The sequence below is a fragment of the Erinaceus europaeus genome, chromosome 16, assembly GCF_950295315.1.
Source record: "Erinaceus europaeus chromosome 16, mEriEur2.1, whole genome shotgun sequence".
In the NCBI taxonomy this organism is placed as follows: domain Eukaryota; kingdom Metazoa; phylum Chordata; class Mammalia; order Eulipotyphla; family Erinaceidae; genus Erinaceus; species Erinaceus europaeus.
In genome coordinates this window covers 4,501,147-4,528,282 of record NC_080177.1, presented here as the reverse complement: position 1 = coordinate 4,528,282, position 27,136 = coordinate 4,501,147, and the positions used below count along the sequence as shown (strand labels likewise).

Sequence of the window (27,136 nt, the reverse complement as noted above, 5' to 3'; positions counted from 1 at the left end):
CAAACCGGGTCCTTACACATTGTAACATGTGCACCCACCCAGCCCCTTAATTTCTCTCTGCAAAGGTGGTGGTGCACTGAGTTAAACGCACATGGTGCACCACCACCCAGCCCCTGGCTCTCCCTCTCTATCTCCCCCTCCTCTTTCAATTTCTCTTTATCCAAAAAAAAAGGCCGCTGGGAGCAGCGGATTCATAGTGGGTTCATAGTGCAGTGGACTCATAGTGCAGGCACTGAGACCCAGGGATAACCCTGGAGACAAAACCCCTCACAATGTTTTTTAATATCTTTTTTAAAAAAGATTTTGTTTATTTATTTATTAATGAGAAAGATAGGAGAGAGAGAGAACCAGACATCACTCTGGCACATGTGCTGCTGGGGATTGAACTCAGGGCCTCACACTTGAGAGTCTAGTGTCTTAGCCACTGCACCACCTCCCAGAACACTATTTTATTTTATTTTAATTTAATTTATATATATTTTTTATTATTTTTATTCCTTTTTGTTGCCCTTGTTGTTTTATTGTTGTAGCTATTGATGTCATCATTGTTGGATAGGACGGAGAGAAAGATAGACACCTGCAGACTTGCTTCACTGCTTGTGAAGTGACTCCCCTGCAGGTGGGGAGCCGGGGGCTCGAACCAGATCCTTACTGGTCCTTGCGCTTCGCGCCATGTGCGCTTAACCTGCTGCGCTACTGCCCGACTCCCTAATTTATATTTTTAATATTTATTTATTCATTCCCTTTTGTTGCCCTTGTTGTAGTAGTTATTATTGTTGTTGTTACTGATGTCATTGTTGTTGCATAGGACAGAGAGAAATGGAGAGAGGAGGGGAAGGCAGAGGGGGAGAGAAAGAGAGACACCTGCAGACCTGCTTCACCGTCTATGAAGCGACTCCCCTGTAGGTGGGGAGCTGGGGGCTCTAACTGGGATTGGTCCTTGCACTTTCTGCAACCTGCCTTTAACCCTCTGCGCTACCGCCCGACTCCCCACCTCAATTATTTAAAAAAGAGGGGAGAGCCTGCACAGCACCACCCTCAGAGCTCTCCCTCATGCTGACCCTGGGGCTGCAATGTAGTGCATGGGCTAGAACCCAGGGCCGCATGCCAGGTAAGGCACACGCTCAAACTGGTGGGCTCTCTTCCTGCCCCACATGCCCATCTCAGCCCCATACCTGCCAAAAGTGCAGAAACAGGGTCTGGAGAGCAGATGCCCTGGGCACCCCATCCTGCGGACACCCCAGGTTCTGCACACAGGCGGGCGGGCTCCCCTCACAGTCCCCTTTCACTGGCAGGGCCGCCCTGCTCAGGTTTGCTCCTCGGAGGGAAAATAAATAAACTGCCCTGGGCAGCAGCGGCGCCGCTGGGCACAGAGGCTGATTCTTCTCTCCAGGAGGCTGGTGGCAGGGCTGGGCAAGGGGCCCAGTGACCCGGCTCCCAGATGAGGTGGGGTGGAGGCAGCCAAGACCAGCCCAGCCCTGGTCCCCCTGCACCTCCCGACCCTTATCTGGCCCTGGAGAGGTGTGAGTGTGGATAAGTGACACCAGGCCCTGTTCCAGGCCCCCCCCCCCCCCCCCGCCACCTCCCCCCACCAGTCTTGGCTCTTTCTGTTTGGCCCCATGGGACAAAGGTGTTGTTCTCTGGCCAGTGATGGCAGATACACACCCAGCAGGCGTCTGGATACATTCTTACTGACGCTGCTTTAAAACAACAGGAGGAGGCCCTTTCAGGATCCTGAGATCACAAGGGTGGCCCACAGAACACCGCTATTAACCATGTTGGCGACTAACTCTGGTGAGCATTTTCCGTGATCCTGTGCAAGCATGAAAAGCCAAAGAAAAAAAACCTGGAAGTGGAGATGGGTTAAACCAACACTCTGAGTGGAGGGTGGGTAGCATAATGGTTATGCAAACAGACCCTCAAGCCTGAGGCTCCAAAGTCCCAGGTTAAGTCCCCCAAACCACCAGAAGCCAGAACTGAAGTGTTTTGGTTTAAAAAAAGAGAGAGAAATGAAGAAGAGAAGAGAAAAGAGAAAATGAGAGGGCCGGGTGGTAGCACAGCGGGTTAAGCGCACATAGCGCTTAGCACAGAAGCACAAGGACTGGCGTAAGGACCCCAGTTCAAGCCCCCAGCTCCCCACCCACAAGGCTATCGCTTCACAAGCGGTGAAGCAGGTCTGCAGGTGTCTATTTTTCTCTCCTCTGTCTTCCCCTCCTCTCTTGATTTCTCTCTGTCCTATCCAACAACAACAGCAATAGCAACAATAATAACAACAACAAAGGCAACAAAAATGGGGGGGAAATGGCCTCCAGGAGCAGTGGATTTGTGGTGCAGGCACGAGCCCCAGCTATAAACCTAAAGGCAAACAACAAATGACAAACAAAAACAATGTTTCAGTTCATTCACAGCACAGAGTACTGACTGGTGGGTAGTCTTTTTTTAAATAAGTGAGATGATGGGTGATGGGCACTGGTCAAATGCACACAGTACTATTCCCAAGGACTCGAGCACAGTGCTGGATTCCAGCCCGTGGCTCCGCACCTGTAGGGGAGTCACTTCACAGGTGGTGAAGCAGGTCTGCAGGTGTCTCTCTTTCTCTCCCCTTTCTCTTTTTTCATTATTATTATTTTTTAAATATTCATTTATTTTCCCTTTTGTTGCCCTTGTTGTTTTACTGTTGTAGTTATTGTTGTTCTTGATGTAGTTGTTGTTGGATAGGACAGAGAGAAATGGAGAGAGGAAGGGAAGACAGAGAGGGGGAGAGAAAGACAGACACCTGCAGACCTGCTTCACTACCTATGAAGTGACTCCCCTGCAGGTGGGGAGCCGGGGACTTGAACCGGGACCTTACGCCAGTCCTTGCATTTAGCACCATGTGCGCTTAACCCGCTGAAGGATCCAAGTCTGAATCCCCCACTCCCCACCTACAGGGAGGACACTTCACAAGGGTCCTGCAAAGCAGGTCTGCAGGTATCTCTCTGTCTCTGTCCCTCTCTCTCTCTCCCTCTTCTCTCAATTTCTCTCTGTCCTAGCCAATAAAATGCAAAAAATTGCCTCCAGGAGAGGGATTCGTAGTACCTGCACCAAGCCCCAGCGATAATCCTCGAGGCAAAAAAAGAAGGAGAAGGAGAAGGGAAGGAAAAGGAGGAGAGCCTATAAGGAGTGATTGAAGCATGCATGTGTGAAGCCCAAATGATAATCCTGGTTAAAGAAAAAAAGAAAAACACATACGTGGTCCAGGCAGATAGCACAATGGTTAGGCAAAAAGACTCTCACATTGGAGGACCCAAAGTCCCAGGTTCAATCCTCCCACACCACCATAAACCAGAGCTGAGCAGTGTTCTGGTAAAATAAATAAATAAAAATAGAATAAAAATATTCAGAGACCAGGTGGTGGTGCATCTGGTTACAACATGATTGGATCTGGATTCAAGTCCACAGTCCTCACCTGCAGGGGAAGCTTCACTGGTGGTGGAGCAATATTGCAGGTGTCTCTTCTTCTCCTCCCTTGCTTTTCCTATTTCTGTTAGGGAAAAAAAAAACAAAAAAAAAAAACACCAGAAACAGTGGAGTCATTGTGTGGCAGCTATAACCCTGGCGGGGAAAATGTTTCAAATAATAATAATAATAATAATAATAATACCAAGGGCAAGGTGAAATGGCCCACTTGGGTACTGCACTGTTTTGCCATGCATGTGACCCAGGTCAGAGCTCCATGTTGCTGCCCTCTGGCTCCTGCAGTGTCTCCTCTGCTCGCCCTGGCCTGACTTTCTCAGGAAGAGACACAGAGAGAGCAGGAAAGACACCACAGCACCCACCACACTTTCTTTTTTTATATACTTTTTTTTAAAAAAAGATTTTGTTTATTTACTAATGAGAAAAATAGGAGGAGAGAGAAAGAACCAGACATCACTCTGGTACATGTGCTGCCGGGGATCGAACTCAGAACCTCATGCTTGAGAGTCTAAAGCTTTATCACTGCACCACCTCCTGGACCACTACATTTTCTTGATTAAAAAGAAATTATTTATTATTGGATAGAGGACAGACAGAAGTTGAGAGGGGTGGAGGAGATAGAGACGGAGATAGAGAGACACCTGTGTCAAACCCATGCACTCAACCAGGTGTGTGATTGCACTTCTCTGAGGTGCTTCTCCCCTGCTTCACTTTTTTTTTTTTTACTTATTCCTTTTTGTGGCCCTTATTGTCTTATTGTTGTAGTTATTGTTGTTGTCAACGTTGTTGGATAGGACAGAGAGAAATGGAGAGAGATGGGGAAGACTGAGAGGGGGAGAGAAAGACAGACACCTGCAGACCTGCTTCACTGCCTGTGAAGTGATTCCCCTGCATGTGGGGAGCCGGGGGCTCTAACCGGGATCCGGGATCCTTAAGCCGGTCCTTGGCGTTTTGCGCCACGTGCACTTAACCCGCTGCACTACTGCCTGACTCCCTCACCTCATCTTTATTTTATTTTATTTATTTATTTTCCCTTTTGTTGCCCTTGTTGTTTTTATTATTGTAGTAGTTATTGTTATTGATGTCATTGTTGTTAGATAGGACAGAGAGAAATGGAGAGAGGAGGGGAAAGACAGACGCCTGCAGACCTGCTTCACCGCCTGTGAGCGACTCCCCTGCAGGTGGGGAGCCGGGGGCTCGAGCAGGAATCCTTATGCTGGTCCCTGCACTTCGCGCCATGTGCACTTAACCCGCTGAGCTACCGCCTGACTCCTCTCACCTCATCTTTTTCTCCACCCTCATGTGTGTCTGCTGCACATCTGATGCCTTGGTGGCAACCACACATCTGTACTGAGCAGTGAAGGGCATCAGCCTCACATGGGAGTCAGTGTGGAGATGGCGTGGGGTGTGTCCCAGGCCTCCCTGGGGAAGTGAAGTTTCAGGTAGTGACTGGACAAGGAGCCCCAGGAGAAGCACAGGGAGAGGAGACAGCAAGCACTGACCCACAGGGAGAAGTGAGAGTCCAGGCGCAGGCTGCCCCCAAGGCCTGTAGACGAGTGAGGAACAGGGCCTGAGGCTCCTCAGAACCAGGCTCATCCTGGGTGCAGTGAAGGCTGAAGGTCTGTGGTCCTGGGTGCGGAATGTGGGCGGGAGAGGGAGGGAGGGATGGAGGGTAGAGCCGGGGGAGATCCTTGGCAGACAGGCAGGGTTCCAGGGCCAAGAGTCCTGGGAGGGAGAGGCCTCCCTGAACAGACAGTGAGGAGGAACTGGGACCCCACTCTTGGGAGCCCAAGATGCCAGGGAGGAAATGAAACCCCCACAGTTCCCTTCCAGGAGACCACTCCTAGGATCTGGTGAAACCTGAGATGGAATTGAGGGACAGGGTGTGGGCCTCGTCATAGTGAGAACTGCTAGCCCCCCCCTTTTTGGGGGGGGTCAGAGAAGGGAAAGGAGATTGTCTACTCCAGCTTCTAAGCACATCTGCTCTGTCTGAAGAGAGGGGAGCCAGGGCTGGCCCCTCACACGCCAACCACAGAGGCAGGGCCTCTCTGTGTGCCCACCCCAGAATGGCCAGGGCTGCAAACCCAGGGGGAGCACTGAGCAGGGAGTGGGAGCAGAGCCCATTGTCCCTCAGGCTCTCACTGCCCTGTCCCACAAGGTTGCCCTGCTCTGCCTCCCACTTCCCCCCACACCTACTGCCCCTGGCTGGCTGGGTGGGCCCTCCTGAGAGGGCTGGATGATGAAGGCTGGGTGGATGGATGGATGGATGGATGGATAGTGGATGGATGGATGGGTGGATGATGGACAGATGGATGGATGGGTAGGTAAGTGGATGGATGGATGGATGAGTGGATGTACAGATGGGTGGATGGTGGGTGGACGGATGGATGGGTAGGTGAGTGGATGGATGGATGATGGACAGATGGATGGGTAGGTGGGTGAGTGGATGGATGGATGAGTGTATGTATGGATGGGTGGATGGATGGATGGATGGATGGAAGGGCTGGTGGATGGGTGGATGGATGGTGGATAGATATATGGATGGATGGGTTGGTGGCTGGGTGGATGGATTGCGTTGATGGGTAGTTGGATGGATGATGGTTGGATGAGTGGATGGGAGGGGTACCCAGGGAAGGCACCCATGACTCAAGCTGGAGGTGGGAGCATGGGCCTGGGAGTCTGGGCTCGAGGGAGGAGCTGACTAGAACTCCAGGGTCTATCAGAAGGCCCTTCTCTAGACGCCCTCCCCCAACCCAGGATCTAACTACAGGCCCTGCCCTGGAGCTCCACCCCAGGGTCTACTAGGTCCTTCCCCACTGGTCTTGATTGATGCCCGATTGGCCCGATTCCCCCACCACCTGCGCGCTCAACAAATGTTGCACAAATAGGTGCCGCATCACAAAGGGTCCCCTCCTTTGTCTCCTGGGCGGGCGCCCAGCCACCTGGCGCCCAGCCTAATCGGGTGCTTGCAGGAGAGGCGGGGAGCGCCCCGGGAGGGGTCGGGGACCGAGGGGCGGGGCGACGGTAGGGGGCGGGGCATACGCGGCGCCGATGCAGAGCGAGGTGGGCGGGGACACACCCGAATGGGAGGGCCGGGTGGGCGTGGCCCCAGGCGGGCGGCCCCGCAGTCTGGCTGTGCGGAGTCGCGGCCCCGCGGGAGCAGGAGCTGAGCGGAGCTGAGCTGCGGGCGCGGATGCTGGAGGTGCACATCCCGTCGGTGGGGCCCGAGGCCGAGGGGCCCCGGCAGAGCCCCGACAAAGGCCACATGGTGAGCGTGGCGCCGAGGGGCGGGCGCGGGGGTACTCGGGAGTCCCGGGCGCCCCCGCCCCGCCGCTCTGTGCTTTGGGGTGAAGGGTCTGGCAGCCCCCCTGAGACATCACCCCGAGGCTGCTCTGTGCTCTGGGGCTGGGGGGTGGCCTGTGCGCCGCCCTCGCTGCAGGTGGAAGTGCGGGAGGGGGTCCTGTGTGCCCCACCAAGTGTTCCGAGTGAAGGTGCGGGGTCCTTTGCGGCCTCTTCCCCGTCTCACACCTGCCCCCCAGGTGTTCCGAGTGGGGGAGGGTCCTATGACCCCCCTATTCTTTTTTTTAATTCTCTTTTGTTGCCCTTGTTGTTTTATTGTTGTAGTTATCGGTGTTGGATAGGACAGAGAGAAATGGAGAGAGGAGGGGAAGACAGAGAGGGGGAGAGAAAGACAGACAACCCTAACCTGCAGACCTGCTTCACCACCAGTGAAGCGACGCCACTGCAGGTGGGGAGCCGGGGGCTCGAACCCGGATCTTTAGGCCGGTCCTTGCGCTTTGCGCCACCTGCGCTTAACCTGCTGCGCTACCGCCCGACTCCCAACCCCCCATTCTCACACCTGCCCCCCAGGTGTTCCGAGTGGGGCGGGGCCCTGCACCCCCCAGCCTCACACCTGCCCCCCAGGTGTTCCGAGTGGGGCGGGGCCCTGCCCCCCCAGCCTCACACCTGCCCCCCAGGTGTTCCGAGTGGAGGTGCGCTGTGGCGGGCGCAGACACACCGTGTGGAGGCGCTACAGCGAGTTCCATGCGCTGCACAAGCGGGTGAGGGCGCCCAGACCTGCGGTCCCGGGCCGGGCGGGGAGGGAGTGGCGGCAAAGGAGCCTGGGCCACCAGGGGACCCCATTCCCACCCCAGCTCCTCTCCTGGCCCCGAGCTCGGCTTGGGGACTCGCCCCGTTCTCAGGAGATGGGGGGCCGGGTGGGGGCGGGCGCGGTGGGGCTGCGGCTGCAGCGGTGGCATGTCCCGCAGATCAAGAAAAGGTGCCGGGTGCCCGACTTCCCCTCCAAGCGCCTGGCCAACTGGAGGAGCCGCGGGGCGGAGCAGAAGCGGCTGGGCCTGGAGGCCTACGTGCAGGTGAGGGGGGGCGACCCCGAGGGTCGCGAAGGGGCCCAGGGGAGGGCACCCCAACACTCCAGGACCACCTGGGCTGTTCGGTTTGCTTTTAAACACAAGAAAGTTCTTTGTCTTGGATAGGCACAAGTTGAGAGGGATCTGGGAGACAGAGACACCTGCAGCCCTGCTTCACGGCCCATAAAACTTCTCCCCCCACAGGTGGGGGCTGGGGACTTGAACTCGGGTTCTTGTGCGCTGTGTGCTCAACCAGGTGCGCCACCATCGCCTCCCCTTTTCTTTTTGCCTCCAGGGTTATTGCTGATGCTGGATGCCTGCACTACAAATCCACTGCTCCCGGAGGCTATTTTTTCCCTTTTGTTGCTATTATTGCTGTGGTTATTATGATTGATTTTGTTGTTGGATAGGACAGAGAAATCGGGAGGAGGGGAAAGACGGAGAGGGGCAGACACACCTGCAGACGGGCTTCACTGCTTGTTAAGCGACCTCCCTGCAGGTGGGGAGCCCGAGGCTGGAACTGGGATCCTTACCGGGTCCATGCGCTTCTCTTGCCACCTGCGCTTAACCTGCTGTGCTACCACCTGACCCCCAATTTTTGTTTTTTAAGGATTTCCTTTCTGAATCAGAGCCCCGTGTCGTACTCTAGCAGACGTGCCAGGGCTCAGACTTTGTATCTCACGCTAGCAAGTCCAGTGCTCTTCCTACTGCTTTCCTCTCCCAAACTGTTTCCCGTCTCCAGGTGTTTGCTTCTAAGAGTCCCTGCCTTGGCGGTGAAGCAGGTCTGCAGGTGTCTTTCTCTCCCGCTGTTTTTTTTTTTTTAATTTATTTCCCTTTGTTGCCCTTGTTTTATTGTAGTTATTATCGATGTTATTGTTGGATAGGACAGAGAGAAAAGGAGAGGAGGGGGAGACGGGGGGGGGGTCAGTCGGGGAGATGGGATAGACACCTGCAGACCTGCTTCACGGCCTGTGAAGCGACTCCCCTGCAGGTGGGGAGCTGGGGGGCTCAAACCAGGATCCTTATGCCGGTTCTTGTGCTTAGTGACACCTGCGCCTAACCACTGCACTACCACCAGACTCCCGGAAGTAAAATCTTTATCTTTATTCATTATTGGATAGACAGAGAAATTGAGAGGGGGAGGGGAGAGAGACACCTGCAGCCCTGCTTCACCATTTGTTAAGTTTTTCCCCTGTAGGTGGGGACTAGGGGCATGAACCTGGGTCTTTGTGTCTTGTAATATGAGTGCTTAACCAGGTGTGCCTCCACCTGGCCCCATGGAAGTAAAAATCTAAACAAACATGGAACTTCAGGACTGTGTTCTACCACCCTGGAGCTCTGGCTATTTCCTCTTTTAATTTTATTTTGCCATGATGAATCCACTGCTCCTGGCAGCCTTTTTCTTTTTAATCTCATAGGCCAGGGATAGTGAGGGACTGGGGAGACAGACCTGCAGCACCGCTTCTCTGCTTGTAAAGGCTCCCCCGCAAGTCGGAGCTGGGGGCCTGAACCCACATCCTTGTGTGTGGTGACATGTGCATCCGACTCGGTGCACCACCACCTTCCTGCCTGACCCTCCATCCATCAGTTTTTTTTTCTTTTTTTTTTTTTTGCCTCCAGGGTTATTGCTGGGACTCAGTGCCTGCACCACGAATCCACTGCTCCTGGAGGCTATTTTTTCCCTTTTGTTGCCCTTGTTGTTGTCATTGCTGTTGTTGGATAGGACAGAGAGAAATGGAGAGAGGAGGGGAAGACAGAGAGGGGGAGAGAAAGATAGACACCTGCAGACCTTCTTCACCGCCTGTGAAGCGAGCCCCCTGCAGGTGGGGAGCCGGGGGCTCGAACCAGGATCCTTGAGCCAGGTCCTTGCTTCGCGCCACGTGCGCTTAACCCGCTGCGCTACTGCTCGACCCCCCAACCCATCAGTTCCTAGTATTTGAGAATGCACCATTCCACCATGTGTGATGCCAGGGATGGAAGCTGGCAGCCAGTGCAGGCAAGTCCGTCATGCTGTGCTGTGCCACGCCAGCTATGAGACCTCGCCACTCCAGAAGCCCCCCCCTTCCTGCTGCCTGATGGCGGCCGTGTCCGATCTCCTCCAGGGAGTCCTGTACTTGAACCAGGATGTGCCCAAGGAACTGTTGGAGTTCCTGAGTCTTCGGCAGCCCCCCACGGTCCCCAAGGGCAGCGGCTGGGGGTGAGATCCTCAGGCTGGGAGGCAGGGGTCCTGGCGGTTCTGTGCTCTGGGTGGGGGCTGCCCCAGTTGCTCAGAACTGAGCCCACAAATAGAACCTGGGTTCCCTGGGGAGATGAGGCCTCTTCCGCTCAGCCCACCTCTCTCCTCTCAGCTCCCCGAGGGACTTGCCAGCCACTGCAGGCAAGTGACGTCCCGCGTGCTGCCACCCCCTGGTGGCTGGGGCCCAACCTGCACCCAACTTTTCCCCTCGGTGGCTGGTGGCTTTTCCTCAGTGGTTCTGGGGTCACCTCAGTCCCCCACCCCACAGAGACCTCGCCCAGCCCCTCCCCGCGGTTCAGCCAGCCCTCTTCCTCATAGTTCGCAGCTGCTGCACCGGCCTGTCCTCAGTTTCTGCGGAGACCCTTACCTGTGTCCCCCCTCCCCAGGTGAGAACCAGGGTGGGGGACGTCGTTTGGGGACCTGGCTGTTTCCTGCTGCAGTCAGGTGGGATGGAGGGGCCTGACCCCATCCATTTGACTTCCCTCCCCTCCCAGAGGCCCTGCCCAGCGTGGTGGTGACTGGCGTGCTGCAGGGCCTGTATGACTTCAGCTGCGACCCCGATGGAGCCTGGGGTCACCCCGCTCTGCAGCCCCCGGTGGCCTGCCCAGCCCCGGCCATCAGCTTTGCCCTCTGAGCCCGAGGAAGGGACCCAGGGACCCGGGCCGGGCGCTTCCCAGCCAGAGCTCTGAGGGAAGGGCCGTGCAGAGAGCATCCGGGACAACCAGACCCAGGGGACTGAGCTCAAGGAGGGCCGAGCACCTCCTGCCTGAGCCCCAGAATCAGCCCACAGGCAGGTTATAAAAAAACCCACCTTGGTTTTTATTGGGTGCCACTGGTGGCCGCTTATAAAATGGCAGGAGGGCGGCGGGCTTCAGACTGTGCAGGGCGGGTCCAGCCGGCCTCCAGATGCCGCCAGAGGGCAGTTCGGTGCCCTGCAGGGGCCGTCTACACCCAGGGCCGCGTGGACGGTGGCTCGGGGATGGGGACCAGTCCCGTCTACTCCTTGGCGATGGCAAAGGGCTTCTCCACCTCGATCTTGCCGCAGTCGGCGATGGTCACGTCCTTCAGGGGCTTGTCCCGACCGTCTGTCTTGGTGCTCTCCACCTGCCGCACGACCTCCTGAGAAGTGGTGGGTGGCAATGGGGGTCAGGCCCCTGTGGGGCTTTCCCCACCGCTTCTCCAGACAGCCCAGTGTGGCCCCTAGGGCCTGGCACTCACCATGCCTTCCAGCACCTTCCCGAAGACCACGTGCTTGCCGTCCAGCCAGGACGTCTTGACAGTGGTGATGAAGAACTGGGAGCCGTTGGTGTCCTTGCCAGCGTTGGCCATGCTCACCCAGCCGGGCCCGTAGTGCTTCAGCTTGAAGTTCTCGTCGGGGAAGCGCTCGCCGTAGATGCTCTTCCCTGGGGGGGAGGAGGGGGGGCAGGAGGATTATCGTGGTGGCCTGACCCCGACCCGCTGTCCCCCCATACTCAGTGGGGCAGGGGACCAGGCTGGCCAAGCACATGGCCCGTGTTATTAAAAGACTTCGAGCAGAGTCTTGTTTATGGCTTCTTACCCCTCCTGCCACTGGGGTGAGTGTGCCCCCTACGTCTAGGCTGGGGTCTGGCCAAAGCCACCCCTAGGTTTAGACACGGGGATGGGTGGCTGTTATTTCCTCTTTTTGTGGAGGAAGCCTGAGCCTCAAACAGGCATGACGGTGAGTGATTGGCTTATCTCAGTTTGTAAACTCCCATTAAAAAAAAAATTTTATGTTTTATTTATTATTATAGACAGAAATTGAGAGGAGAAAGAGAGAGACAGAATGAGAAAGACAGAGACACCTGCAGCCCTGCTTCACCACTCGTGAAGCTTTCCAGCTGCAGGTGGGGACCAGGGGCTTAAACCTGGATCCTTGCACACTGTAATGTGTGCACTTAACCAAGTGTGCCACCACCTGCCCCCCCTTTTTTAATTTTATTTTTTAGATTTTTTTTTAAAACTTTATTTTCCCTTTTGTTGCCCTTGTCTTTTTTTTGTTGTTGTTGTGATTGATGTGGTGGTTATTGGATAGGACAGAGAGAAATGGAGAGAGGAGGGGAAGACAGAGAGGGGGAGAGAAAGATAAGACACCTGCAGACCTGCTTCACCGCCTGTGAAGCGATTCCCCTGCAGGTGGGGAGCCGGGGGCTGGAACCCGGATCCTTACGCCGGTCCTTGCGCTTTGTGCCACCTGTGCTTAACCCACTGCGCTACCCCTTGACTCCCAACTCTCCCATTTAAAAAAAAAATTACTATTGAATACAGATAAAGCCACCTGCAGCTCTGCTTCACCACTTGTGATGCTTTCTTCCTGCAGGTGGGGACCGGGGGCTTAAACCCTGTTCCTTGCATACTGTAAAGTGTGTGCTTAACCAGTTGTGCCACCACCCGACCCCAAACTCTCCCATTTTTTAAAGACAGAGTGTGGTCCGGGTGGTGGCGCAGTGGACTCTCAAGCATGAGGTCCTGAGTTCAATCTCTGGCAGCACAAAGACCAGAATGATGACTGATTCTTTTTTTACCAGAGCACTGCTCAGCTCTGGTTTATGGTGGTGCGGGGGATAGAACCTCACACACCAGCCTGCCCCTGCCCTACTGCCCCCCCCCATTGAGATAAAGCAGGTATAGCTGGGCTGAGTGTGGTGCCAGGCAGGTGGGGCCCGGTCACCCATCCCGGCGCCCGCTGGACTCGGACTCCTACCTCCGGTGCCGTCTCCCCGGGTGAAATCGCCACCCTGGATCATGAAGTCCTTGATGACTCTGTGGAATTTGCTGTTCTTGTAGCCAAACCCTTTCTAGGAAGGAAAGAGACGCAGGGTAGGTAGGATGACAAGCTAGGGCCACGCCAGCACCTCCATGAGTTGCCACAGGTGGGCGCGGCCCCAAGTCTGGGTGTCGTGTCCCTTCTCCCTCACACAACCCCCAGCTCTATGCAGTTCTGTCCAGTAAGAACCATACAAAAGGCCCCCTCTGACCAAATGGAAAGCCAAAGCCAAACACTAACTTAAAATCATGGCACAACTCCCTGCAGAGGACAGGTGTAGCACTGCTCTAGTCCTCTGCAGGCAGGGCCAGGGGCTTGAACCTGGGTCTTTGCACATGCACTCTAGGGGCTGAGGCACCACCTGGCTCCTGTTTATTTCTTATGAGAGAGCCGAGCACGGAGCAGTGCTGGGGAGAGAACTGGGACGCTGGCCTGCCAATCCTGTGCATTAAGCTTCCCCACTCCACCAGCCTGGAATACAAACTTTCTGGGAGTCAGGCGGTAGTGCAGCGGGTTAAGTGCAGGTGGCGTAAAGTGCAAGGACTGGCAGAAGGATCCTGGTTCGAGCCCCCGGCTCCCCACCTGCAGGGGAATCGCTTCACAGGCGGTGAAGCAGGTCTGCAGGTGTCTCTTTCTCTCCCCCCTCTGTCTTCTCCTTCTCTCTCCATTTCTCTGTCCTATCCAACAACAACGACATCAATAACAATAACTACAGCAACCAAAAAAGCCCAGGGCAACAAAAAGGGGAAAAAATCAACTGAGAATCAACAGCTGTGGTCAGCAGACACAGCAAAGTGTTGGGGTCTCAGCCCTGTGTGGCCCCATGTCTCCAGTGGGCGCCCCTGCCCTGTCCTTGTTGGTAGGGCGTGAGAGGTCAGACGCTATAGCATTGCCCATGCAGCGATTCCCGCAGCTGCTCAGACGTGGTGTCCTGGGGCTCGAACCCCAGTCTTTATGAGCCCCCACCTGGTACCCTCAGCAGCCCTGCAATGCCTAAGGACCAAGCATTTTCAGAAAGCATCAGTGCTCTAGCCGGAATGCTGCAGGTGGCAGAGCACAGGACGTACAGGCGTCGAGGGCCAAGGTTCAATGCCCGGCCGGCAGTGTGTGGTCAGCCTCTCTCTTGTTACTAAACCAGCACCCCACCTCACCCCAGGCCCTGGAGGTGGCACAGTGGGTAAAGGGTTGGGCTCGGAAATGAAGTCTCGAGCTTGATCCCTGTGCCACAGAGGCCAGAGTGCTATTCTCTCTCCTGTGAATAAATGCACCTTTCTGCTTTTAAGCGAAAATAGAATTTGACTTAAAAAAAAAGGCGTAACCCTCTATAAAGCTATGACATTCTGGGGTACATAGTGGTCACCCACCCCCGGCTGGTGCCTGGCAGTTGGGGGGAGCTCCGGATGCTGACCACTGTCACCCTGACCTGCCCATGCCCTCCCTGGAGCTGACAGCCACCGACCTCTCCCGTAGCCAAGGTCACAAAGTTCTCCACCGTCTTGGGGACAGTCTTGCCGAAGAGGCCGATGACCACCCGGCCTATGTCCTCATCTCCCATGCGCAGGTCGAAGTACACCTGATGGGGGAGACAGGGACGGAGACTGAGACAGGCCTGAGCCTCCTCCAGGGAAAGGGGCCGGGCCACTAGCCCAGCGGGGGCAGGGACGTGACCCGAGTGGTGACAAGGCCCCTCAGACCTGGCAACATGTGCCTGGCAGCTCTGTGTTTGCAGCTGGGAGACTCAGAGCTCAGGACTCGAGTCTGAGGCTGCTGGTGGGCTCTCGTGTGATGTCTCCTGTGATCAAATAAATCTCTGGCAGCCGAGGGCGCGCAGGGTGGGGGTGGGGGGTTTGGTGCTTGCTGGAAGTCTGTGTGGACCACAGGGTCTCACTCTGCTCTAAGTGGGTGAGGGGTCTGGATTCGGGAAGTGGACATCAAGCGCCGGTCAGCTTCGCCTCCTTTGCTGGACACCGGGCTGGGAAGCCGGCAGAGGGGCGTTTGCAAAAAGGACATGAGGCTGGGCCCTGGGGGTGGGCGAGGGGACAGGTGCCCAGGGCCACCGAGGGAGGCTGGGAGGGGCTGAGCCTGGGGTGGCTCAGGGTCCAGACCCCTGGACACAGGGACAGTCGGGGCTCGCATAGCTGGGACGGGGGACCCTTAGGATTCGGTCAACAGGGACTGGGTAGTCCAGGCTCCTGGACATGGGGGCCCTTTGGGCCCGGCCACCCAAGATTGGGGACTCTTGGAGCTCGGACCCCAGAGACGGGACCTCGGGGCATGGCCAGCGGGGGCTGGGGACCCTCGGGGCATGGACGGGGGGGGGGGGAGGCCCTAGGGACCCTCGGGGCATGGACAACAGGGGCTGGGGACCCTCTGGGCATGGACAACCGGGGCTGGGGACCCTCGGGGCATGGACAGCAGGGGCTGGGGACCCTCTGGGCATGGACAACAGGGGCTGGGGACCTCGGGGCATGGACGGCGGGGGCTGGGGACCCTCGGGGCATGGCCAGCAGGGGCTGGGGACCCTCAGGGCATGGACAACAGGGGCTGGGGACCCTCGGGGCATGGACAGCAGGGGCTGGGGACCCTCTGGGCATGGACAACAGGGGCTGGGGACCTCGGGGCATGGCCAGCTGGGGCTGGGGACCTCGGGGCATGGACAACCGGGGCTGGGGACCCTCGGGGCATGGACAGCAGGGGCTGGGGACCCTCTGGGCATGGACAACAGGGGCTGGGGACCTCGGGGCATGGACGGCGGGGGCTGGGGACCCTCGGGGCATGGCCAGCAGGGGCTGGGGACCCTCAGGGCATGGACAACAGGGGCTGGGGACCCTCGGGGCATGGACAGCAGGGGCTGGGGACCCTCTGGGCATGGACAACAGGGGCTGGGGACCTCGGGGCATGGCCAGCTGGGGCTGGGGACCTCGGGGCATGGACAGCAGGGGCTGGGGACCCTCTGGGCATGGCCAGCTGGGGCTGGGGACCTCGGGGCATGGACAGCGCGGGGGGGCTGGGGACCCTCGGGGCATGGACAACAGGGGCTGGGGACCCTCGGGGCATGGTCAGCAGGGGCTGGGGACCCTCTGGGCATGGACAGAAGGGGTTGAGGACCCTCCAGGCTTGGTCAGCAGGGGCTGGGGACCCTCGGGGCATGGACAGAAGGGGCTGGGGACCCTCGGGGCATGGTCAGCAGGGGCTGGGGACCCTCTGGGCATGGACAGAAGGGGGGGCTAGAGACCCTCGGGGCATGGACAGCAGGGCCTGGGGACCCTCTGGGCATGGACAGAAGGGATTGGGGACCCTCGGGGCATGGACAGAAGGGGTTGAGGACCCTCCGGGCTTGGTCAGCAGGGGCTGGGGACCCTCGGGGCATGGACAGAAGGGGTTGGGGACCCTCGGCGCATGGACTGAAAGGGCTGGGGACCCTCTGTGCATGGACAGCCGGGGCTGGGGACCCTCGGGGCATGGACAGCGGGGGCTGGGACCCTCGCGCACTGGGCTCCTCGTGGCCTGGGCAGCCGGGGCAGGGACCGGCTAGCGGGCGGACCTTGACGGTGACTTTGGGTCCCTTCTTCTTCTCGTCTGCGGCGGACGGCCCGGGCAGCAGCAGGAAGACGACGGAGCCCACCACGAGCGCGGCGACGAATAGCACCTTCATGTTCCTCTCCGACAGGCGCAGCATTCACGGAGCAGCGGGCGCAGCCGGGCCGCCGACGCCGGAAAGGGCGGGGAGCGGCAGCCCGGACTCAGGCGCCCCCACCGGGCGCGGCCGGGGGGGACCGCGGCATCTCCTGCCTCGGGATGGAGGCCTGGCCCTTGGATCGCCCCCCTCCACGCCGATGCCCCATGGTACGTCCCAAGAGGGCGGGGCCACGATCCCGACACGGCTGGGTGGCTGCCACGTTCCTGCAGCCTCATTGGCTCTCCGTACAGACCACGCCTGTCAGCAGGAAGGGGGTTGGCGGAAGGCGGCACCGCCCTAGGAGCGCGGCGATTGGGCCTCTGAGACTACAAAGACCAGCATGCAACGCGAAGGGCGGGGTCCCCTCCGTGAGCGTAGTGCCTGGGTCTCCGAAGAGACTACAACTCCTAGCATGCACTGCGGCCATCGCCAGTGTCTATCCGGGTTTTGCATGAGCGGAAGGAAGTGTTCCGGCGGGCGGTGGCTCCTAATTTAGGTTAGGACGTCGCGTGTGTCGTAGAACACGTCATCTTTCGGGCCGTCATCTTTGTGGGCCAAACATTCCGGACAGAACCGGGTCGAAGAGCGCTACCCGCTAGCACTGGTGTCTTTGCTTGTCCAGAGTGTCACCTGAGGGGCCAGGCGGTCGTGCACCTGGTTAGGTGCACGCGCGCGTACACGCACACGCACATACGCACATACGCACGACAGTGCAAGGACCCGGGGTTCGAGCCCCTGGTCTCCACCCGCAGGAAAGAAGGCTTCATATAGGCGTCTCTCTCTTTCCCTGGTCTCCCCCGTCTCTGTCTTCCCCTCCTCTCTCCGTTTCTCTCTGTCCTATCCAACAATGACGACATCAATAACAACAACGATGAACGACAAAGGGGAAAAAGATGGTCTCCAGGAGCAGTGGATTTGTAGTTCAGGCACCAAGCCCCAGTGCTAACCCTGGAGACATAAATAAACAAATATATATAATAATAAAGAAGTAAAAAAAGTATATATTGGTAAAGAAATATCCCATGAAGTCTTTTTTTTTTAATTAAAAAATTTTAATATTTATCCCCTTTTGTTGCCCTTGTTTTATTGTTGTACTAGTTGTTATTGCTGTCATTGTTGGATAGGACAGAGAGAAATGGAGAGAGGAGGGAGGGGAAGACAGAGAGGGGCAGAGAAGGCACCAAACCCCAGCAGAGAGAAAGACAGACACCTGCAGACCTGTTCACCGCCTGTGAAGCGACTCCCCTGCAGGTGGGGATCCGGGGGCTCGAACCGGGATCCTTCCACCGGTCCTTGCGCTTTGTGCCACGTGCGCTTCCCATGAAGTCTTGGGCCTCTAGATAATTTGGGTTTACACCCTTTTACTGTGGAGTCACTACACAAGTGGTCAAATGTGTCACACAATTTTTTGTGTGGCTGTGTCACTGCCAGTGCAGTTAGGGTTAGTGCAGGTACGATATCTTCATGTTTTCAATTCAGATTCTTTCAGGGGGTTAAAGAAGGGAATTGCAGCATCACTCCGGTATCTCTGATGCAGAGGGGTCTCTCACCTGGGCGAGTCCAGTACCGTAGCCACTGCAACCTCAACTAAGAATTGTGCTTAAACCCCCTAGGCAGTCAAATAAAATTTGTTGGGAAGAAAAACATTTTCATTTTCTTTTTTTTTTTAAATATTTTATTTATTTATTCCCTTTTGTTGCCCTTGTTGTTTTATTGTTGTAGTTATTATTGTTGTCATTGTTGGATAGGACAGAGAGAAATGGAGAGAGGAGGGGAAGGCAGAGGGGGGAGAGAAAGATAGACACCTGCAGACCTGCTTCACCACCTGTGAAGCGACTCCCCTGCAGGTGGGGAGCCGGGGTTCGAACCGGGATCCTTCTGCCGGTCCTTGTGCTTTGCGCCACCTGCGCTTAACCCGCTGCGCTACAGCCCGACTCCCACATTTTCCTTTTCTATTTGAGCTCCCTTTACCCAGTTTTTTTCAGTCTTTTCTCTTAGTGTTCATGAGCTTTAGAAACTCCAGCTCAGGGGAGTTAAGCGCACGTGGCGCAAAGCGCAGGGACCGGCGTAAGGATCCCGGTTGGAGCCCCCGGCTCCCCACCTGCAGGGGAGTCGCTTCCCAGGCGGTGAAGCAGGTCTGCAGGCGTCTGTCTTCCTCTCTGCTGGGGTTTGGTGCCTGCAAAACCAACCCACTGGTCCCAGTGGCCATTTTCTTCCTTTTTGCACTTGATAGGGCAGAGCGAACTGGAGAGGAGAGGGAGAGAGAGAGGGACACCTGCAGCCCTGCACTCTAGAGAAGCTTCCTCCATGCTGGTGGGGACAGGGGGCTTGAACCTGGATCCTTGCACATAGTGATATGTACACTCAACTGGGTGTGCCACCGCCTGGTTCCATATAAAGTATTCCGTGTGGGGAGGCCTGAGGAAACAGCTTAATGTCCTACAAACGACTTTCATACCTGAGGCTCCAAAGGCCTCAGGTTCAATCCCCAGGACTGCCATAAGCCAGAGCTGAGCAGTGCTCTGGTTTCTCTGTATTCCTCCTTCTCATTAAAAAATAAATAGAAGCAGCCGGGGAAATAGCTCAACTGGTAGAGCACTGGGCTGTCATGCCTGAGGTTCTAGGGTTTGATCCCCGGCATTGCGTGTACCACCGTGAGGCTCTGGATTGTCTCTCACCTTCTGACTCTGTGAAATTCCCTCTCATGTGCTAAGTTAAATAAGTAGGGCCAGGCTGTGGCACATTTGGTTAAGTGCACACGTTAAGTAAGACAGGACAAGGACCCGAGTTTAAGTCCCTGCTCCCCATCTGCAGGGGGAAGCTTCACAAGTGGTGAAGCCAGGCTGCAGTTATCTGTCTTTATCTCCCCTCCGTCCTCAGTTTTTGTCTCTAGCCAACGGTAAATAAATGAACACACAAAGGGACCGGCAGTGGTGCACCCGCTTAAGTGCATTTAGTATTTATGCACAAGAACCTGCTCGGGGACTTGGGTTTCAGCCCCCGCTCCTCATCTGCAGCGGGGACACTTCGTGAGTGGTGTTGAAGCAGGTGTCTTTCTCCCACTCCCCTCTCAATTTCTCTGTCCTTTCAAATAAAATGAAAAAAAGGAAAAAATGGCTGCCAGGAGCTGTGAATTCGTAGCGTTGGCACCAAGCCCCAGTGATAACCCTAGAGGCAAAGTAAATAAGTGAAAATTTAAAAACTTAAAAAAAATATTTTATTCCCTTTTGTTGCCTTGTTTTATTGTTGTAGTTGTTATTGATGTTGTCGTTGTCGGATAGGACAGAGAGAAATGGAGAGAGGAGGGGAAGACAGAGGGGGAGAGAAAGACAGACACCTGCAGACCTGCTTCACTGCTTGTGAAGCGACGCCCCTGCAGGTGGGAAGCTGGGGCTTGAACCGGGATCCTTATGCCGGTCCTTGCGCTTTACCACATGCGCTTAACCCGCTCTGCTACCACCCGATTCCCCCCCCAAAAGCTTTAAAAACTAAATAAAACATATATTTAAAAAGAATAAAGACGGGAGTCTGGCAGTAGCACAGTGGGTTAAGCGCATGTGGTGCAAAGTGCAAGCACCAGCGTTAAGAATCCCAGTTCGAGCCCCTGGCATCCCAGCTGCAGGGGAGTCACTTCACAGGCGGTGAAGCAGGTCTGCAGGTGTCTGTCTTTCTCTCCCCCTCTCTCCATTTCTCTCTGTCCTATCCAACGACGATGACAACGATAATAACTACAACAATAAAACAGCAAGGGTAACAAAAGGAAATATTAAAAAAATAAAGACAAATAATTAAAAACTAAAGTGTCCCATGGGAAAGAGCAACATTCAGGCCAAAGGTCGTGCTATCACATTTTTTTTTTTTTTTTTTTTACCAAAGCAACGCTTAGCTGTCTGTGGTGGTGAATCTGGTCTCAAGCAGTGAGTCTTCTGCATAACCATTACACTGTCTCCAGTCACCACTCTGGCCTTAACTCAAGCTCAAGCTAGTTCTGGCAGCCCAGGAAACAGGGTACTGGACTGAGTAGCCCGAGATCCCGAGTTTGGCACCTGGCACTGTACGTACCAGTGATGCCCTGGTCCTCTTTTTCCTTCCACGTTACTAGGTCTGTTTTCATATTAATTCTTTTTAAAAAATATTTATCTATTCCCTTTTGTTGCCCTTGTTTTTTTGTTGTTGTTGTTGTTGTTGTAGTTGGATAGGACAGAGAAAAATGGAGAGAGGAGGGGAAGACAGACACCTGCAGATGTGCTTCACCACTTGTGAAGCGACTCCTCTGCAGGAGGGGAGCCGGGGGCTCGAACTGGTCTCCTTAGGCTGGTCCTTGCACTTTGCACCACCTGCGCTTAACCCGCTGCCACTACTCTCCAGACTAATTCTAGTTAAGTTCACAAGTTACCAACGAGCCAGGAGAGAGAAGCCCATACAAACCAGCCAAACAAGCAAAACTAGCCAAGAAAGGTGAGACATTTTATTTTTACATACAAAAAGGGTGCAAATGGAGTCCTTTCTTCCCCCAATGGGGAAGAGGTATACTCACAGATCACATTTGGGTTTTCCACGGTGCCCTAGGCATTGGGCTATTCTGGGATAACGTCTCAACACCCATGTTCCCTTTTCTCCAGAGGCTACTTCCTCTGCAGAGGGCTTTTTCCTAATGGTGTACAAATCTCTCCTCAAGGAACCATGTCAAATACACTTGAAACTGACATTCATGTTAAAAAATACATTTCATTTTCACAGCTGAGCTTTGCGACCAGTGGTTTATGAAACATTACATAGGTAAAACAAAAGTTCAAAAAAAATGCATTGAACAGTAATCAGACAGGTCCACACAGTAATTAAAACCGATTTCCTCAGCTGATTTATACATTATCTACTTAAAAATATTGCAATCAACATCCCAACATCTTTCTAAAAGTACAATGGACAGTGATGAAAGAAATAGACACGAATAATAATAAATTAGAGCATGGACTAGATCCAACAGGAATCGATGACGACATTATTTTTCATGGGGGGGGGTTAATATTTTTGGTTTCATCTCCATCTTTCCTATGTCTGCTCTTCTGCGTGGGAAATGGGGCTCACTCCCAGAGCCAGCTTTGTTGTGACACGAATCCGAGAGGCTCACACCTGTCCCCTGCTGACTTCTGGGAATAGCAGGGTCAGGCTGTCCCCGCAGCCAGGGATGTGTGATTCTGTGGTCACACACATGCATACACACCCATCTATCATGCCCCCCCCCCCCCCCCGAGATGGCTCATCTTTCCTGAGACATTCCTCAGAATGAACAAGCTTCTTGCGAAAGCCTTCCACGCAAGGGCCGGCCTGGGATTTGGTCTGGAGCCCGTGAAGAGGAACACTGAGGAGGTCTCACCGGCCCTGAGGGTGGGGGGGGTCTGGGGCGGGGGCGGCTGGCTGCAGGGTGCCCCCGGCTGTGACCATGGGGAGCCCTCTGCTGTGACACTCTGGCGGTGGGTGGTGATGGCACCAGGGAGACGGTTTTGAGTAGCAACGGGAAAACCAACAGGAGACACTTGGCCCACAAGAACCAAGACTGCTTCCTGACGTCGGGCTTGGTGGTCAGACCAGAAATCTCTGGGGCTGCACGTCCACTCTTTTGCTCATCCACAAACTCCGGAGTGGGTTTTCTGGTTGCTCTTTTTTGAGGGAATATACCAACTACTACAGTCTACGTCCAGAGGATTTACCTACTACTACCTTGAATGCAACAGAGAAACCTATTCTTTGCACCCAGTCACCTGCAAAAGGACTTAGGAGAAAGAGACTTTTAAGACTGCTTCACGGATCAAAGACTTCCAAGATTCCTTATCTGTGACTACAACACTGCTCAAGGCTCCCTAAGACCCTCAGAAGAGTTGCTTTTCTCTCGCTCTTAATTCAGAACAACCTCCCCTCCCACCCCTGCCCCCTGCACACACACGCAATGCAAGAAAACTATCAGTCGCAACCACTGTGGGGGAAGACCGAGTCACCAGCCGGCCACCTCTAGATGGATCTTTCCGGAAGTCCCAGTGTTGCAAAAGCAAGCACCCCAAAGACAACAGGCTGTCCGGAAGGGGGTGTCCCGCGGCCCTGGCTCCCCATGAGTCACTGAGGAGGCAGTGGTGGCAGTGGGGACACTGTCTCTCTGGCCCCAGAAGCCCCTCAGCTGTGAAACCCTCATCCTAGCGAGGCTGGGACACTGGAGGCCCTGTCAGGGCAGCTGACTGGGAGCGGGAATGTGGGATGGAGCAGCAGCTCAGGCCCCTTGGAAGAAGCGCTCCCTGGCCTGCTGTGGAAGTGCTTGTTCTGGGAAAAAGGAGAAAAAGCAGGCGCCACACTTGCTCCCTGGGAAGGGGGGTGCGGGGCAGCGTCTGCATCCAAAGTTAAGGCTGTGGTCTCCGATGCACTGGCATCCCACTCACTCCTGACGCCGGGGACCGCCGGCACTGAGGGCCGTACCAGGCTGCCCGCTCCATCAGAAGCGGTGGGCACTCCCGGCAGGCAGCAGGGGCTGTGCCCGTGGGTTAGCCGGCCGACCGGTCCCTTCCTGGACCCGTGTGGCCCCAGACAGGCCTGCTGCGCTGGCCAGAGTGCTGAGGAAGGCGGTCCCAGCAGCACAGGGGCGGGTGGGTGAGCCCACTGGGGAGTGCCTTGCCCCGCTCAGTGTTCAAATCCCAGAGGACCTCTCACGGTATGGACATTAGTTTCTTTAAAAAGAAAGATCCGAGCAGCTGAACGCTACCTCAGGACAGCTGGGTGGGTCCTGAGAGAAAGCTCCCAAGGCATCACAGCTGTGTGATGGGTCAGCTCAGCGGCTGCAGAGCCAGTGAGAGGGTGTCCGACCCAGGGCTTGGCTGAGGTCGAGAGCCACAGCTTCAGAGCTGGGGGGGAACCAATGGCAAAGTGCTTCTGGGGTGCCCGTGTGTATAGAGACAAGTGAAAGACTATCACAAGGCACCCAGGGGCCTGGGGCCGCAGGGGTGGGGTGTCAATGGTTCTAGAAGCACCCCCTTGCCCTCCACTACGACGGGGTGGGCTGGGCCTATGCCTTGGTTCCGAAAAGCCAGAGACGGAGCGACAGGTGTGTAGGGGCAGAGAACAGTGCGTTGGGAAGACCTCTGTAGCTGCTTAGGGTCAAGCCTTCAAGAGCTAGCCTTCGAAAAATCTCTAAGACCAAAAAAAAGAAGCAAGTCACTAACCCCACTGCAAGGAGGGGTGGGAGGTGGCAGCCCCGGGGACAAGCCGGCCACCGGCTGCCTTTGCTTTTGGGGAAGTGTGAGGGGGTGGGGGTGGGGTGGGGTGGGGAGGCACTTATCGGGGTGCAGAGTGCCAGCAGGCTCCGACTGGGCCCCCAGTCCCCTTGCCCTCCCGTAAGGGGCAGGCCTTTACTGCAGGCTGAGAAAGCCAAGGCTCCTGTACAGGAAGCTCAAGTTGCCCAGCTGGGAAGCTGGGGAGGACCCGATGGCACTGCCTCCAGGTGTGTACAACTAGCCAGATTCCAAGGAAGCAAACCCCAGCATTCATGATCTGCGTGTGTGTGTTGGGGGGCGGGGGGGTGTATCGAGGCACCGAGTTTGCCAGCTGCTGCTTTGGGTAGAGATTTCCCTTAAATGAGAGAGGACAAACTTTCACTGAGCTAAGCAGGTGTGAAGGCGGGGCCGGGGGACCCCCTTGACTTGAAGCCCAGGAACACATCCAGGCTCCTGTTGTTTCTGTTTCACGGAAGCCAGATCAAGGGGCTTGGCGGGAAGTACCCCCACATTCTCCAGTCCAGAAGACACCCCTCCGCCCCTACACCCCTCAAGCCAGAGGCAGTAATTTCTGGGCTCTTAAATTAAGCAGCCCACTGCTGCAGCCTCCACCTCCTTCCCAGCGAGGCCGAGATCAACTCCACACGGTTTTGATTTGAGACCCTTCCTGGGGCAGCGTGTGGGGTGAGGCCACTGCAGGCAGAAGTGGGAGGAGGCGGGGGGGGGGCACACACTGGCCGTGTGGCCGTCTATCTAGCAAGAGTCTGTGTCCTGTTGGGAACACACTCTCGTCTCAGTCTCCTTTTCCCTGGAGATTTTCAGCACCAACAAACCCCAACCTCCCGTTCACTGCAGTCCTGAGTCCTTACGCCGACCTGCCGGGTGAAGTTCTGCAGGCCCAGGTTTCTGGAAAGGCGGCCAGTGCCGAGACCGGTGACCACAGAGGCAGGCAGGTGACTCTCTCCTCTGCCCCCTAGAAGCCAAGTCCTGAGGTTCCTCTAGCAGTGGGGGGGCAGACTCACTCCCCTCCACTGGTGGCTCTACCAGGGCAGTCACTTCACCACTGAGCGCATCCCTTGAGTCACACGGCTATTTAGCTGCAAGTCCCTGACAATGGAGGAAACAGATGGGATTTTTTGTTTGGTTTTTTTGTTAGGCTTCTTTGTGTCTGGGGGTGAACCATCTCCTGGTCGGGCGTGGCTGGAGAGCACGGCTGTCTTAACTGCAGGCAGATGAGGTCAGGGCTCTGCTAGGGACACTCCTCGGCAGCTGAGAAGGTGCATGAGAATTCAAGTATGTTTCCTTGCCAACCTGAGCATCTTTTCAGGCTGACGGAGAGTTTGGCTTCTCTTCTGGGTGGGTGCTGCCGACCCAACTCTTTCCATTGAGAATATCCGCTGGACCCAAGTTCTCTTTGAATGGCTTGGCTGGCCCCATACCCTCAAAACAGAAAGAAAAAAAAAAGCAGAATTCCCAATATGACCAGACACAATATGCATCTGCCATGTTTTTTGTTAAAAAAACAAAAACTAAAAGTGCAATAAAGTCAGTTTTTTCCTTTCCTCAGGACAATTTGCATCATCCTACTGGCTAGAGAACAAAGTTCACTTGTCAAGAAAGCGCCAAACGCCGACACCCGGGACGGCAGACTGCAGGTTCATTCTCACAGCCTGTGTCCCGCAGTGTGACTTCACAGGGAGGGGACTGTGCCCCACGTGCCCCACGGCCAGCTGGGGATGGAGGCTGCACAGGCGGAGGGACCACCGCAGGCTCCACACCCCCGGCGTCCAGGGTGCCCTCGGCAGACAAAGCCTGGACCCCGTTCTCGGTCAGGCCGGCGGGCAGGGTGGAGGGCAGCAGGCAGGCGGGAGCCAGGAGTAAACTAGGAGGAGAGAGTAGTGGTCCTTGAGTTTCTGTGAATGCGGCCTTCACTGTAAACGATCGGGTCGGAGGGAGAGTCGACCAGGTAGCCTGAGGAGCACGCAGTGGAGCAGCAGCTCTGGGACCTGCTCAGAGCCGTGGGCGGACGGGGACAGCCGCTGGCCCTCGGAGCCCTGGCTGCCCGCACTGGCTCCTCCGGGGGCATCCGCTTTCTTCCTTTTTTGGTTTGGATCTCCACCCTCCCCCACAGGGGAGTCCCTTCCAAAGAGAAATGGCAGGAGCTGCGGTGCAATCTGGTCTGAGTCCCCAGCCGAGGACTCCCGGGAGGCACTGGTCACTTGTGGCGCTGGGCGGTCTTCTTCCGTTTCCGCTTAAAGAAGCAGCAGCACCTGGAGCACAAGGAACAGGGGCCAGTCAGTGCAGAAGGCCGGCAGCTGCCCGCACACTCCTGCGGGGCGGGGGTGCTCCCCAGGCACCCACCCTCGGGCCGCCTCCTGTCCACGGGGCACACGCTGGGGGTGCGGGGGACCTGGAGAGCAGTATCGCTGCAAACCCAAGTATCCAAACGCCAGGCAGGCATCTGGGGGGCAGAGTGGGTGCTGCACGGCTGGCCGGGGCGACTCCTTAGTCCAACACCCGCACACCCACCTGTACCTGGAGCCTCCACTGCACTCAGTCTGCCCCGTGACTTTAAAAATGCAGTAGGTAGAAGGTGGCTGAGGTGGGGCAGTCAGACCCCCTGGAAATAGGGACACCTCCTGACTACAGATGAGAGACAGGGGCCCCTGGTCAGTGACCCCCAGCTCTGGCAGCAGGCAGCAGCAGGACTCCCGGAGCCGAGCTGCAGTGTGGCGCCCCGCTGCTGGGTCAGAACGTGGCTCCTGGCTGGGGGGGTGGGGTGGGGGGAGACGGGATGGCTCCTGGGCTGGTCTTGAGGACGGGAGGCGGCTCTTGTTCAGGCAGTGACTAGCTCAAGGTGGTGCTGAGGGCTCTGGCGAGGCTGGAGCAGAAGCCGTGCCTTTTCCGGGAAGCAGTAAGAGGAGGTGAGGGTGAGAAGGGGGTCAGCGGTGGAGGGGGAGTTAAAGATGCCAGGAGGTGGGGAGGCGCGAAGTTGGAAGTGTGTCGGAACCGCGCATCAGCTTTGCTGAGGAGATGACCTTTGGGCCTTCCCAGGATCAGGGCAGGAAAGAAAAAGCCACTGCCTCCTGCCCTAGGCACTGAGCTCTTCACTGGCGCTCAGAGACCTGTTTCTAGCCAGAACCCTGTCTTCTTACACCCGCTGCACCAGTTAATAAAAGCTCAGAGAGAGTTAGAAATTTGGTTGTGAGGGGTCACATGGGGGCCCACATATTACAGCCTCCAGCCTCCCCATGCAAGGGGGGGAAGCTTCATGAGTGGTGAAGCAATGCTGCAGATGTCTCTCTCTCTCTCCCAATTTCTTTTTTAAAGATTTTATTTATTTATTAATGAGAAAGA

General features: G+C 56.1%; 3 protein-coding genes and 1 long non-coding RNA gene across 11 annotated transcripts in view; 2 read left to right on the top strand and 2 right to left on the bottom strand.

Moving 5' to 3' along the window:
* Positions 1–6,543: 6,543 nt before the first annotated feature.
* On the top strand, positions 6,544–11,098 carry SNX22 (sorting nexin 22). Of its 3 annotated transcripts, XM_060174361.1 has the most exons (7): positions 6,596–6,724; positions 7,081–7,204; positions 7,434–7,517; positions 7,725–7,829; positions 9,926–10,020; positions 10,378–10,445; positions 10,554–11,098. In XM_060174361.1, exons 2-7 carry the CDS (start codon positions 7,109–7,111, stop codon positions 10,691–10,693), a joined length of 588 nt encoding a protein of 195 aa, XP_060030344.1. In that variant the 5' UTR covers positions 6,596–6,724; positions 7,081–7,108; the 3' UTR covers positions 10,694–11,098. The 3 variants fall into 3 exon arrangements, with proteins under 3 accessions (XP_060030346.1, XP_007532423.1, XP_060030344.1); XM_007532361.3 differs by lacking the exon at positions 7,081–7,204 and having other exon boundaries at positions 6,546–6,724; XM_060174363.1 differs by lacking the exons at positions 7,081–7,204; positions 7,434–7,517 and having other exon boundaries at positions 6,544–6,724.
* PPIB (peptidylprolyl isomerase B) lies at positions 10,855–16,640 on the bottom strand. The gene is made up of 5 exons (XM_007532342.3): positions 16,389–16,640; positions 14,304–14,417; positions 12,782–12,875; positions 11,278–11,462; positions 10,855–11,178 (listed from the first exon to the last, which is right to left on the bottom strand). The coding sequence occupies exons 1-5, from the start codon at positions 16,521–16,523 to the stop codon at positions 11,056–11,058; spliced, it is 651 nt and encodes a 216-aa protein (XP_007532404.2). The 5' UTR covers positions 16,524–16,640; the 3' UTR covers positions 10,855–11,055.
* On the top strand, positions 11,417–12,644 carry LOC132533404 (uncharacterized). Its single transcript, XR_009545260.1, has 3 exons — positions 11,417–11,519; positions 11,552–11,662; positions 11,853–12,644. It is a non-coding gene; the product is annotated as an uncharacterized LOC132533404 (long non-coding RNA).
* Positions 16,641–25,551: 8,911 nt separating the features above from the next.
* The window catches only part of CSNK1G1 (casein kinase 1 gamma 1), a 172,566-nt gene continuing 170,981 nt past the window's right edge, over positions 25,552–27,136 (bottom strand). For all 6 annotated transcript variants that reach the window (XM_060174339.1, XM_060174340.1, XM_060174344.1 and 3 more), the window contains one exon: positions 25,552–26,049. In XM_060174339.1, the coding sequence (XP_060030322.1) occupies positions 25,995–26,049 (55 nt within the window). In that variant the 3' untranslated portion in view covers positions 25,552–25,994. The remainder of the gene's footprint in view (positions 26,050–27,136) is intronic.